Here is a 14,244-nt window from a genome sequence, read left to right as displayed (position 1 = left end):
GTCTAAGCCTACCTGGGGTCACTCATCTCAGAGCCTCTCTGTGTCACGGCGGTCCCCGCAACTGCATGGAGCCCTGTGGGCAGGAGAGGAGCCAGGGGCGGGGAGTATGGCTTGATCCGTTCATTCATTCATTTATTCATGCAACCAGCAAATGTCCATTGAGCACCCGCATGTCCTGGGCAGAAGCAGTTGCCCCCCCAGTGCGGTCAGAACACAGTGGGGGAATGGAGGGAGCTCAGATCTGCACCCCCTCCCCAGAAGGACTCAGGAGTTTTGTGAGGTGTTTGGAGTGTGGGTGACTGTCAGGAGAGTGGCTGATATGTTTTCATTCTCAGTCTCAGGCCTGGTAGGAAACTAGGAAGGAAAAACACCTTCCTGGACAGGGAGGGAAGGAAATGAACTTTTCCTGGGCCCCTCCCATGTGCGGGGAGCAATTTCAGGCACTTACATGGTCTCAGGTGATCCTCAGAGTTACCCCATGAAATGTGTATGGTATTAAAATTCATTTGGCATATGAGGAAATCATACCTGTGTCCAAGGTGAGATTTGAACCCGGGGTTTATGCCCAAACTCATGCTTTCCAGACCCACTATGGGGTAGGGGGGTGGAGAGGGATGCCAGGCCATCCTCAGGCTCAGCAGCAGTGGACCCTGATTCTGGAGCTCTCCACTTCCTGATCTGAGTGGTGTTTACACAGGAGTACTTCTTTTGTGAAAAATCAAGCTGTAAACTTAACGCTCTGTGGGGTTTTCTTCATGCATGTTATACTTAAGTGTGTGGGTGCTAAGTCACTTGAGTCATGTCCGACTCTGCGACCCCATGGACTGTAGCCCACCAGGTTCCTCTCTTCATGGGATTCTCCAGGCAAGAATCCTGAAGTGGGTTACCATGCCCTCTTGCAGGGGATCTTCCTGACCCAGGGATCGAACCCCCGTCTCTTCTGCATTGGCAGGTTCTTTACCACTACTGCCACTTGAGAAGCCCGGCCTGCTTATACTACACAGTTATTCACTTACCTAAAAATCCAATTTGCATGTGATACGCTTACACTAACAAATTACTTGCTGTTTATTTAAAATTCACACTTAACTGGCCACCCAGTAGTTTATCTGATAACCCTCGTTTGAGCTGAGACGTGAAGGAGATGAAAGCATAACTGAGCCTCATGTGAGAAATCAAAGGATTCGGAGGCCAAAGGCAAGAAAATAATCCAGGAGAAGAGCGGATGGGGGCAGGCTGGGGATGCTGAGATGCTGGTGGGACATCGAACCACCTCAGGAGAGGGTTGTGTGGAATAATCTGACAGGGAAGGGAGCAGTGATGTAAATGCTGTACCATTCGGCCTTTGAAGTGGGTTCTGCTGGAGGCTGACGTTTGTTCTAGTAATTTATGTTTGTGCAAAGGTCCTGGGAAACAGGCACAATTTTGAGCCTTCTCACAAGGAAGAATGATGTTAAAAGTGAGCTACCTTGAGAATCTGTCTTCAAAACAAATAATAGAAATGGATCATCACCCAGTTGTTGCTGCTGTTTTGTCGCTGAGTGGTATCCGACTCTTCTGCAACGCCACAGACAGTAGCCCACCAGGCTCCTGTGTCCATGGGATTTCCCAGGCAAGGGTACTGGAATAGGGTGCAATTTCCTACTCAAGGGGATCTTCCCGACCCAGGGACCGAACCCACGTCTCTGCAGTGACAGGCGGATTCTTTACCCACTAGCGCCATCCGGGAAGCCCGTACTTAGGTGTACTGGCTGCGTTTCAAGGGCTCCACGATCGCATGTCCTGTTATCACGGACAATGTAGAACACAACAGTTTCTTATCACACAAGAAGTTCTGTTGGATGGCAGTGCTGTAGAATATGATTTTTTAAAGTTGTGTACTCTTGCCTGGAAAATCCCATGGACGGAGGAGCCTGGTAGGCTGCAGTCCGTGGGGTCGCAAAGAGTCAAACACGACTGAGAGGCTTCACTTTCACTTTTTGCTTTCATGCATTGGAGAAGGAAATGGCAACCCACTCCAGTGTTCTTGCCTGGAGAATCCCAGGGACGAGGGAGCCTGGTGGGCTGTCGTCTATGGGGTCGCACAGAGTCGGACACGACTGAAGCGACTTAGCAGCAGCAGCAGCAGTATTTAACTTTCCCTCTTCATTTAGGTACTTAAATTGTTTTCAATCATCCATATGATTGAATCAACCATCCACTATTTTAATAATAGTTTGATGACTATTTTTGTTTTTTTATGACAGCTTTCAGTTCAGTTCATTCGCTCAGTCATGTCCGACTCTTTGCGACCCCATGAATCACAGCACGCCAGGCCTCCCTGTCCATCACCAACTCCCAGAGTTCACTGAGACTCATGTCCATCAAGTCAGTGATGCCATCCAGTCATCTCATCCTCTGTCGTCCCCTTCTCCTCCTGCCTCCAATCCCTCCCAGCATCAGAGTCTTTTCCAATGAGTCAACTCTTCACATGAGGTGGCCAAAGTACTGGAGTTTCAGCTTTAGCATCATTCCTTCCAAAGAAATCCCAGGGCTGATCTCCTTCAGAATGGACTGGTTGGATCTCCTTGCAGTCCAAGGGACTCTCAAGAGTCTTCTCCAACACCACAGTTCAGAAGCATCAGTTCTTCAGCACTCAGCTTTCTTCACAGTCCAACTCTCACATCCATACATGACCACTGGAAAAACCATAGCCTTGACTAGCTGGACCTTTGTTGGCAAAGTAATGTCTCTGCTTTACAATATGCTACCTAGGTTAGTCATAACTTTCTTTCCAAGGAGTAGGCGTCTTTTAATTTCATGGCTGCAATCACCATCGGCAGTGATTTTGGAGCTCAAAAAAATAAAGTCTGACACTGTTTCCACTGTTTTCCCATCTATTTCCCATGAAGTGATGGGACCAGATGCCATGATCTTCGTTTTCTGAATGTTGAGCTTTAAGCTTACTTTTTCACTCTCCTCTTTCACTTTAATCAAGAGGCTTTTGAGTTCCTCTTCGCTTTCTGCCATAAGGGTGGTGTCATCTGCATATCTGAGGTTATTGATATTTCTTTACTGAGATATAATTCACATGCCATAAATCTGATCCTTTGATTGTGTACAATTCAGCAGCCTTTAGTATATTCACCTGGTTGTACAACCATCACCATATCTAATTTAGAACACCTTCATCCCTCCCCAAAAGAAAACCCGCTCCTTAGCAGATTCTCCCTGACCCCGTGTCCCCAAGTCATCTACTTACTGTCTCTGCATATCCATTTTGGGCAGCATCTTTTTTTTTTTTTTTTAACCTTGTTAAATTCTTGGTCCGGTGGCTTGAGGTTATTCAGGCTTGTACTTAATACGTGGTGCCCCACGGCCCTCCAGAAAGGCCCTCCACGTTTATGCTTCCAGTAACGGTGAGCGAGGATGCCCTTTTCTCTGCACCCTCCCCTTTTCTCTGCACCCTCCGTGACACTCTTATTATTGTTTTTACCATTGATTTTCATCTCTGCCCCCGAGACAGTGAGGAGTGGCATCCACTTTTGCATTTGGCTCCTGACAGGGTGGATGGTATCACCGACTCGATGAACATGAACTTGGCAAACTCCAGGAGATACTGAGGGACAGGGAGGCTTGGTGTGCTGCAGGCCATGGGGTCACAAAGAGTCGGACACGACTTAGCAACTGAACAGCAGCAACAAGGTGGAACACCTTTTCCTACGCTGACTGGCTGTTTCTATTTCAGATTAGAGTTGAGAAAGATACCCAGGCTCTGGAACGGGGAGGATGTCAGTGGGCAAGCCCAGATGCCACGGCTCAGGGTGCCCTGGGGGCTCTGGGGGAGTCGGGTGCAGGGTTCTCTCAGGGATACGCTGAACTTTTTTTCCTCCAGATAGTGGAGGGCAGGGAACAATTCAGGCCAGGGGATGGGTGTGCCCCGGGGCAGAGGCACGCCTGCTGGGACTCTGGCGAAAGGAGCCCGAGCTTAGGGTAGTGGTTGGGAAACTGCGAGACACTCCCTTTCCCGCTGCAGTGAGGTGAAGCCATCATTGGTTCGAGTGGCTTCGAGAGTACAATGACCCCATAACCCCGAATGGCCTTAAATACTTCCTTTGCGGCCTGGTGAGAATTAGGGTGTGTGGGAGAGAGGGCAGGCAGGGGAGGCCCAGAGGCCAGGGAGTGTGGGGTTGGGTGTGTCCTCCGCATCGGGGCTTCTCTGCCTTGGCCACACCTTAGAGTCAGCTGAGGCCTTGTGGTCCTGTCCCCAGACTGGAACCTGAGTCTCTGGAGGTGGAGGGGTGGCCGTCCACTCTGATACCTGCAGCCAGACCTAAGAAGCAGCCGTCTGCCTGGGAGGCAGGAGCCCGGCTCCCATTGCCTTGGGGGATTTTTCCGTGAGCTTATATGGTGACTGGTAGAAGTCTGTTGCTGGGGCCATTGGTCTGGTTCTGCCCCAAATGCTTGGCACCTCTTCCAGAACCCATTGACCTCCAGGTCCATAGGCTGCAACCTTCTGCTGAGAAAAAGCCTTGCTCAACTTGTGTGCAGACTAATTCATTCAAATCTGCTCCCCCAACCACCCCTAACCGTACTGCGTGCCCTGCACCTGGCCTCAACCCCTCTTCAGTGCAATATGTGGTCCGTGGCTTTGTGATGTCATGTGACTCACTGCATCTGGGCAGAGCTAAAAAGGATGCCCCCGCCTCCCAGTCCTCACTGGGAGAGGAGCAGTCACCTGGACAAGGCCAGGTGTGAGCCGGAGGGAATGGGTGCCAGTCCCATCAGCTGGCCCGACGGCGTCTTTTTATTTCAGACCTCGTGCTAACAGCAAAAGGTGCCGACTCGGTCGTCACCCAGGTTGGCTGTGTGTCAGTGGAAGGAAGGCTGCAGGGTCCTCAGCCCAGCTGTCCGGCTGTCTGCAGGAAGGAAGCAGGAATTCTGCTGGAGCGCAAACCTCAGGCTGCTTTGCCGGCCTCCTGGTTTGTAAATCCTGCTTTTGCAAGCCACGGGGGAACGTGCCATGGCCCTAAACCCAATTTGTTTTTGGTTTTGGGTGTGCAGGAGATCATTTAACGTCAATTCAAGATCACTTACTTCGCGTGGAACGCTGCCCAGGCTAGGCTGGGTGGTGTCTGCATTTGGTCAGTTATGCTGTGTGACTGCTTCTCACATAATCTTCCTGGAACTGTCTCAGGGGCCCGAGATGTTCCCGGAGGCTCTGTCCCACCTCAACCATCGTGGTTTCCCTCTTGTCTGTTATGTATACTTGTGGCTCCACTGATACTTTTTTTGAGAAAAGTTTCTCCCCCTCTAAGCCGTTTGAAAGCTGCTATTGTACACCACGAGAGTTAGACCAGCTTGAATCAGTCTATAAACCAAAGATTTTCAAGATACTGGATATCAGGCAAGGATGGACAACAATCCTTGAGGGACGGGAAGCAAATGGGGCAAGCCTGGGAGACTCCTTGAGTTAAAATAAAGCTGCGAGGACTTCCCTGGGGGTATAGCAGATGAGAGTCCGCCTGGCAATGCAGGGGACACAGGTTCGATGCCTGGTCTGGGAAGATCCCATATGCCACAGGGCAACTAAGCCTGTGCGCCATACCTACTGAGCCTGCGTGGTGCAGCCCTAGAGCCTGCACATGGCAAATACTGACGCCCGCTTCCTGCAACTCCAGAAGCCCGTGTGCCTAGAGCCTGGGCTCTGCAACAGGAGGGGCCACTGCAAAGAGAAGTCTCCATCGCTGGGGGGGCTTTTCTCCAGTTCTGGTGTGCGGGGACTCTCTCCAGTTGTGGCGCTGGGGCTTCTCACTGCGGTGGCTTCCCTTGTTGAGGAGCACGGGCTCGCTCTAGGACACAGGCTCAGTAGTTGTTGGGCATGGGCTTAGTCCTATGGGACCTTCCCGGATCAGGGACTGAACCCATGTCTCCTGCCTTGCTGGGAGGATTCTTGACCACTGCACCACCAGTGGATCAGTGACTCAACCCCTCATTGAGCCTTGTTTAGGGGAAAAAACAAAAACTCACTTCTGTTTTGCCTCTATACTCCTAGTGCTCACGCTTCGGACACCAGATATACGGTTTTTCCCGCATCAACCAATTCTGCAGCACCAGCCAGGCGTCCTACAGTTCAGTTCAGTCTGACGCTGGTCGGGGCAGGCACAGCCCTCACTGGGTGAGGACGCAGCCCTAACAAGACATCCCCTCCCACTCTGTCACCTGTGCTTCCCACAGGCCAGCTGCAAATCAGGGCTCCCACCCCCCCACCCCACTCCTTGGGTTTGATAATTTGCTTTAATGACTCACAGAACTCAGGGAAACACATTTGCCAGTTTATTATAAGGGGTATGATAAGAAATATAGTCGAACAGTTGGATGAAGAGATGCATAGGGAAAGGCCCCGAGTCGAGGGGCTTCTGCCCCAGGGAGTCAGGGTATGTTGCTCTCCTGGCAGGTATATGTATTCCCCAACCTCAAAGCACTCTGAACCCTGCCAGTTGAGGAGGCTTCGTCACATAGTCATGATTGATTAACTCATTTTCCAGCTCCTCTCCCCTCCCTGGAAGATGGAGGGGTAGAGTTGAAAATTCCAAACTTGGAAGCCTGGCTTGGTCTTTCTGGTGACCAGCACCCAACCAGGAGCCCACCCAGAACCTCCTCAGTAGAACCAAGGATGCTCATTTTGCCCAGGACGTTCTGAGAGATTCAGGGGCTCCATGTCTGGAACTGGCATCAAACTGGGGAGCTGGGGGCAGAAATCGTGCTGTATGTACTGTTATTTCACACACGCGAGCCTCTGCTCAGCGCTGGCCCCTTAGTGAGCTCACAGCACAAGACTCGGGGTGACGTGGGTTAGCTCACCCATCAGCACGGGCAGATTCTGGTTTCCCGGCTCCCTGGATGACCATCCCCCGAGGGCAGGGCCAGAGTCAGTTTGCTCACATCCTGCTGCCAGCGTCTACGTAGAGCCTGGCTCCGAATGAATGGTGCAGAAGCACTGGTGGGTAAATCCTTCAGTTGCAGTGTCCCTGGTGGAAGGGCAGGAGGAACAGAGGGGCTCTGCACTGGGGCGGGGTGGGGGCAGGGGGCCTTGGGATGGAGGCTCTGGGCAGGAGGATGGCCTTGGGTGTATAGGATGGGCCAGAATGGGAGGTGGCCCGGATGGCCAGTGGGAGATCTGGGGCGGAGCTTCCCTTGAGTCTGAATCCCTGAACAGGTTGTGTGTTGGGCAGTTGGTGGGGGGAGGCGGTGATGAAGGAGCCCCCTTTGGGGAGGGGGACTCCACGTGTGTGGCAGGAATAGCCGCGTGACTGCCAACCAGATGGAGATAACGGGACCTTTGAGTTAGAACTTGGGCTCAGATTCCATCTTTCAAACCTGCCAGCAGCGTGACCTTCATCACAGCACTTTTATGGAACTTGGGTTTGAGAAAGGGGCGCATACCCTACATTCACTGAATGAACAAGCCCAGCCTGGGGTCTGGTAGGAACATTATTTCCTAGAATATGAAATTTACTTCAGTATTTTTTTTCCCCATGCCAAAGGAAGACTGAGTCTATTTCCTGCCCACGAAGTGCTTTGCTATCCATTCACCGCAAGCCACAGGGATGAAACATTTTCCTACCTCCTTGGCTTCTCGGGGGACCTCCTCCGTCCGTGACTGAGTGTTTAGAACACAAGTGGCTTCCTTCCTTGCTTTGTATCTGTGTGCGGTGCTCCGAGTGGTGAGAAAGGATGTCGGCAGCCCCAAGGAACGAGAGAGAGTGAGGGGGAGGCTGAAGTCAGTAGGTCCCAGCCTGCGGACCAAGAGGAAGCCAGAGAGAGTGTCCCCCCACTGGCTGCAGAAGCAGAGGAAGGCCTGATGTGGAGAGATAACACAGCAGGAAGCCCAGGGGGCCTGGGCAGTTGTCAGTGTCCACTGGAAGACGCTGCCATCCGGCCACTCACTTTATGAGCAGGAGCGAGAGGTGGTCTGATTTTATCCCCCAAGCCCGGACCAGCTGAGTTCTCGGCATCCTGAGTCAGCTCCATCCCCCTGACTCAGGAGGTGTATCCCGCCTCTCCTCATGGGTGAGCTGTCTTCAAGGGCCCTGCGCTCACCACGCGGCCGGGTGGAAGTCTGACCAGGCTGTTGAGCCTCAGTGCTCCTCTGCGCTTTGCAGCCGGCATCTCTGTGGGGCTTAAGCACAGGGGCCACGGTGATGAAGAGGGAAGAAGGGATGTGGAGCATGGGGAGGTTCTGTGTCCGTGAGCAGAACCACACTCACGTTGCTCTGACGTTCCTTCTGGGCTGCTTTGAGCCGGCTTTGGTTGCTCCCGGACAAACCAGCCTTTGTTGCTCTTTGTGAAGATTTAGAGTCTACTTCCAGGGCACTTGGGACGGATGATCTGAAAATCTACCCCAGAATCACCAAATGGTATTATTGATACCTCACCATGGTCCAATAATCGCCATTCAAGAGAAAGTTCTCGGCCCATCACTGTGTTTATACAGCGGCCCTGGAAGTGGTCAGCAGAGGTCCATGCCGTCCATTTCTATTTGTATGTATGTTTGTTGAGGGCACAAGTGCACCCTGTGAGGGACTGCAGGTGTTCAGAGATGGTAAGACTCTGAATCTCTGTAAAAGGCGCTTGGGATGTGGGTACCCCAGGTACAACGGGTGAGCGCCAGGGCAGAGGGGAGGCGGCATGGGCTGTGTGTGGAGCTGCACAGAAATGGATTCAACTCAGCGGTTCTTCATTGAACACTTCCGGGGTCGTAGCTAAGACATGGCCCCATCTTTTTTTGTTGTTGGAGGTTTTGTTTTACTTTTTAAACATTTTTTTTTATTTTTTACTGAAGTATCGTTCATTTATAACATTGTGTTAGTTTCAGATGTGCAGCAAAGCAGTTTGGATTTTATATGTATGTATAATATAGTGAAAGTCGCTCAGTCGTGTCTGACTCTTTGTGATGCCAGAGACTATATACAGTCCATGGAATTCTCCAGGCCAGAGTACTGGAGTGGGTAGCCTTTCCCTTCTCCAGGGGATCTTCCCAACCCAGGGATTGAACCCAGGTCTCCCTAATTGCAGGCAGATTCTCTACTAGCTGAGCCACTGTATATATTCTTTTTCAGATTGTTTTCCATTATAGGTTGTTATAAGATACTGAATGCAGTTCCCTGGGCTGTGTGGTAAATCCTTGTTACCTATTTTATATACGGTAGTGTGTGCCTGTTAATCTCATACTCCGAATTCATCCCTCTGCCCTCTTTCCCCTTTGGTAATCATAAGTTTGTTTTCTATCTCTGTGAATCTATTTCTTTTTTGTAAACAAGTTCATTTGTATTACTTTGTAGATTCCACATATAAGTGATATCATATAAAATTTGTCTTTGACTTGCTTCACTTAATTTGGTAATCTCTAGGTCCTTCCATGTTGTTGCCAGTGGCATTATTTCATTCTTTTTATGGCTGAGTAATATTCCTTGGAAGGAAAGTTATGACCAACCTAGATAGCATATTCAAAAGCAGAGACATTACTTTGCCAACAAAGGTCCATCTAGTCAAGGCTATGGTTTTTCCAGTGGTCATATATGGTTGTGAAAGTTGGACTGTGAGGAAAGCTGAGTGCCAAAGAATTGATGCTTTTGAACTGTGGTGTTGGAGAAGACTCTTGAGAGTCCCTTGGACTGCAAGGAGATCCAACCAGTCCATCCTAAAGGAGATCAGTCCTGAGTGTTCTTTGGGAGGACTGATGCTGAAGCTGAAACTCCAATACTTTGGCCACCTCATGTGAAGAGTTAACTCATTGGAAAAGACTCTGATGCTGGGAGGGATTAGAGGCAGGAGGAGAAGGAGATGGCAGAGGATGAGATGGCTGGATGGCATCACCGACTTGATGGACATGAGTTTGGGTGAACTCCGGGAGTTGGTGATGGACAGGGAGGCCTGGTGTGCTGTGATTCATGGGGTCGCAAAGAGTTGGACACGACTGAAGCGACTGAGCATGCATGCATGCATATGTACACACACACACACACACACACACACACACACACGTCCTGGCTATTGTAAATTGAACATTGGAGTGTATGTATCTTTTCAAATTAGCGTTTTTGTCTTTTCTGGATACGTGCCCAGGAGTGGGATTGTTGGATCATATGGTAATTCTATTTTTAGTTTTTTTAAAGAACCACCAGATTGTTTTCCAGTGGCTGCACCAGCTCACAGTCGACGTGGCCCCCATCTTGAAGGTGCCCCCGGTTCACTAGGTTAGACGGGCCAGTGCCCAGGGAGCCAGGAACCTGCCACGGCACAGTAGGTGTGTCCAGTGCCGGGCACAGCCGCCCCATTGTTTCCATGTCCGCACACACTCCTGGCCCAGCTGCTTCAGTGGCCGGTGCCCCGGCCCCCAGCGGCAGCCGCCAGCACTGCTGGTCTCTAGACGGATGAGCCTGCTCTAGCAGCCCCAGAGGAGTGGTGCCGGCAGAGTCCTGCCCTCGTCACTCTCCCCTTGCTCGTTGGAGGCAGCGCTGACTGTGCCAGCAAAGGAATGCAGTTTGCCCAGGATGGATATTTACTTGGCTGTGTGGGGTCTTGACTGCGCATGTGGGCTATCTAGTCGCAGCATGTGGGATCTAGTTCCCTGACCAAGGGTTGAACCCGGGCCCCTTGCACTGGGACTGTGGAGTCTCAGCCCCGGGCCACCAAGGAAGTTCCAGAATAGATGTAGTTCTTGACTTACTTGAGCAGCCTACGTTGTATATGAAGTAATCAGACAAAAATACACGATGATGCCTCTGAGTTCCTTGGAGTTTTCAATTTTATCATGCTGTTGCCGAGGTAAAGAAATACCAGCTGTCCAATAGTTTCATCCTGCATGTGTGTTTACACGCACACTCACACACACACACGCATACACATACACAGGCAATTTCATAGCCAGTAAGAGAAGATGGAAGGGAAGCACCTTTGGGAACTTGCTGGGGTGTTGGAAATGTTCTGTGTCTTACTTGGAGGTTATATTACATAGGTTACTTGTCAAAACTCATCGGGTGATAGACTTACAGTTTGTGCATTTCACTGTTTGAATTTTATCTTGGAAAAGATAACTGTACGCAAATAATGAACTCTTATTAATGATATTCAGACTGAAGTGTTTGGGATGAAGTGGACTGCTTTCTGCATCTTACTGCGAAATGCATCACGAATTGGACAGCAGGGTTGACTGAGGGGAGGGCAGCAAAGTACCAATGATTGTAGAACTGGGGTCATGGGCACATGGGACTCTTTTCCATTTTTCTTTTCACGCTTGAAAGTTTTCGTAATAAAACGTTGAAACAGAAGAACGACAAATAACCACCACTTGTGATCCCTAAAGCTGTGCACAGCGAATTCTCTCGGGAGCCGGTTTTCTCAGCTGACACAGGACCGTTCTTACTGACGGCCGCACCTGCTTCCTAAAGGAGTGTTGGTGAAGCAGTGTGCGGGTCCTGGACTTATGCGTTCTCTGTGGACTTGGTGGGGTTGGAGCGGGTGCGCTTCATTTCATGAAGCCTGTGTCAGCTTGGACTTCCTTTGAAGGTGATGTAGTTTATCAGCTTGGAATGATAAGAACTTTGAAACACAGGACTTTTGGCCCTGTAGTGAAACACAGGACTTTTGGCTGTGAATTTGCAGCCTGAGAACAGCCTAACAGATTGGACAGAGCCAGAAAAGGCTGGCTGAGCCCCTGGTTACGCTGCTGAATGCTGGGGGAGCTTTTTGTTGTTTTTTGGCTATGGTAGGTCTTCGTCGCCAACAGTCTTTCTCTAGTTGCAGTCTGTGGGCTTCTAGTTGCGGTAGCGTCTCTTGGTGAGGGGCACAGGCTCTAGGGCACGCAGGCTTCGTGAGTTGTGGCTCTCGGGCTCTACAGCACAGCCTCAATAGTTGTGACTCACTCGCTTCGGTGCCCCTAGCATGTGGGATCTCCTTGGACCACAGATCGAACCCATGTCTCCTATATTGGCAGGCCAATTCTTTACCACTGAGCCACAAGGGAAGCCTAGAGGACCTTTTTATATATATTTTAAATTTTGGAAAAACTACATATGTTTATTTGTATTTATATATAAATTGTATATAAGTATATAATCAGTTTCTCAAAAATTTTAACACTATACAATACACTTAAACACATCCAGGGGAATTCCCTGGCAGTCCAGTGGTTAGGACTTGGTACTTTTAGTGCTGTGGCCTGGGTTCAATCCCTGGTCAAGGAACTAAGATCCCACAAGCTGTTCAGTGTGGCCAAGAACAAAAACCAGATACAAAATACTTTTTGAGACTAGACTTTTTTCGGCTGTAAAGCAATGTAAGATTTTTTTTTCTAATACAGAAAATGCAAAGCAGTGAAATCAGTCATAATTTTATAGTTTTGGTGTATTTCTTTCCTGAATCTTTTTTAAAAATTCATACATTATTTACATAATTGTAATTTTTTTTCATTTGACTATAATGAGGGAGTTCTTTGGGAGGGAGACCCCAACACCCCCCTTTATGTGGATTGGTCCACATAAGGGACCACATAAAGGGAGCAGAGGGTGGGCGTGGGGTGCAGGCGGGGAAGCCCAGAGCCCAGGCCAGGAGCTGAGACCCAGCGGCCAGGGTGGGGGCAGGAAGGAGCACTGGCCATGCAGTCTGATGGACCTGGGGCTTGGGGGCCTGATCGCCCTTTGTAAAAAGTGAGGTTAGTAAGTCCCCGTTGGTGGTTCCCATTGAGACTTAAAGGAAATAATTTGAAGTTGGCCAGCCTGCATACTGGGCTTCCCTCATAGCTCAGTTGGTAAAGAATCCACCTGCAATGCAGGAGACCCCGGTTCGATTCCTGGGTTGGGAGGATCACTGGACAAGGGATAGGCTACCCACTCCAGTATTCTTGGGCTTCCCTTGTGGCTCAGCTTGTAAAGAATCTGCCTGCAATGCAGGAGACCTGGGTTCGATCCTGGGTTGGGAAGATCCCCTGGAGAAGGGAAAGGCTACCCACTCCCGTATTCTGGCCTGGAGAATTCCATGGACAGAGGAGCCATACCCGGGGTCGCAAAGAGTCCGACACGACTGAGCAACTTTCACTTAGCCTGCACATTTGGCCTGTTTTAATCACGGTGCAGCGTTTGGACATTGTCTTGTAATGTGGGAGCCTTTTTAAATTTAATACTCATTTGTTTGGCTGCACCAGGTCTTAGTTGGTGCAGGTGGGATCTAGTTCCCTGACCAGGGACTGAACCCGGGTTCCCCTGCATTGGGAGTGCGGACTTTTAGCCACCGGGCCACCAGGGAAGTCCCCGGTGAGAGCCTTTGAAAGCTTTGGGCAAGGAAGAAGATGCAAGAAATGGAGGTTTTCTGAGCATTAAAACGCTGGTGTGGAGGGAGCGTGGACATGAGCCCGGGGCTGTTTCCTGCATTGGAAAGGACTGACGGTTGGGAGACTGATGGAGGGAGAGAGCGAGAGAGAGAGACATTCTAGAGGAGTGACCCTCGGGATTCGGGGATGGGCTGGTTGTGGGGAGGGCTGGGTATCTTGCTTTTGTCCATTGATTTTTATTGACTCACATTACACTGTTTCTCTCCCCACTCACTGCTGTGTTCTTTCCCTTGCAGGAGCCTGTGTGAAATGCAGCAAGGGGGTGTTTGGGGCCGGCCAGGCCTGCCAGGCCATGGGGAACCTCTACCACGACGCGTGCTTCACCTGTGCGGCCTGCAGTAAGTGTGTGTGTGTGTGTGTGTGTGTGTGTATGTGTGTGTGTGTGTGTGTGTGTGTGTGTGGAGGGGTGGGGGGCCCAGGGTGAGGAACAGGAGGACCGAGGAAGGGAGGAGACGGAAGAGCATCCTTCCAGGAGACACGTGGCCCGTGTCCCTGCGTGGTCCTGTGGGAAGGCAAGACAGCGTCCTCTAGAAGAGGGGTTTGTACTATTAGCTCAAGGCCCATCAAAATACCAGACACTGCCTGGCGCCCACTCCGGTGTAGCTGAGCGATCCCTAATAACATCAGAGGTCTCAGAAGAGTGGGGAGGAGAGCGCTGGGATTCACCGTTGTCTGCCCTCTTGTCATTTATCTCCCCCACTGTGGGGACCAGCCAACCAAAAGGTGATTCAGCAGTTACCCCAGTGTGAAGCGGGGTCCCTTCTTAGCTCTTTTGCCCTGACCTTTCATCTGGAGGCTGCTGTTTGAGTGAAGAGTGTGAGTGTGTGTGTGAATGCACGCCACACACGAGTGGGTGCCTCTTAGCAATATGTGTG

At 50.6% G+C, this 14,244-nt stretch overlaps 1 protein-coding gene across 1 annotated transcript in view; it reads left to right on the top strand.

Annotated features, from left to right (window-relative positions):
* LIMD1 (LIM domain containing 1) overlaps positions 1-14,244 on the top strand; it is a 75,459-nt gene that overhangs the window by 23,265 nt on the left and 37,950 nt on the right. The window contains exon 2 of the mRNA XM_006077501.4: positions 13,606-13,707. Coding sequence (XP_006077563.3) covers positions 13,606-13,707 — 102 coding nt within the window. The remainder of the gene's footprint in view (positions 1-13,605; positions 13,708-14,244) is intronic.

This window comes from Bubalus bubalis, chromosome 21 (genome assembly GCF_019923935.1).
Source record: "Bubalus bubalis isolate 160015118507 breed Murrah chromosome 21, NDDB_SH_1, whole genome shotgun sequence".
NCBI lineage: Eukaryota > Metazoa > Chordata > Mammalia > Artiodactyla > Bovidae > Bubalus > Bubalus bubalis.
Note: the sequence above shows the minus strand (reverse complement) of the source record. Positions and strands in the feature narration are given on the sequence as shown.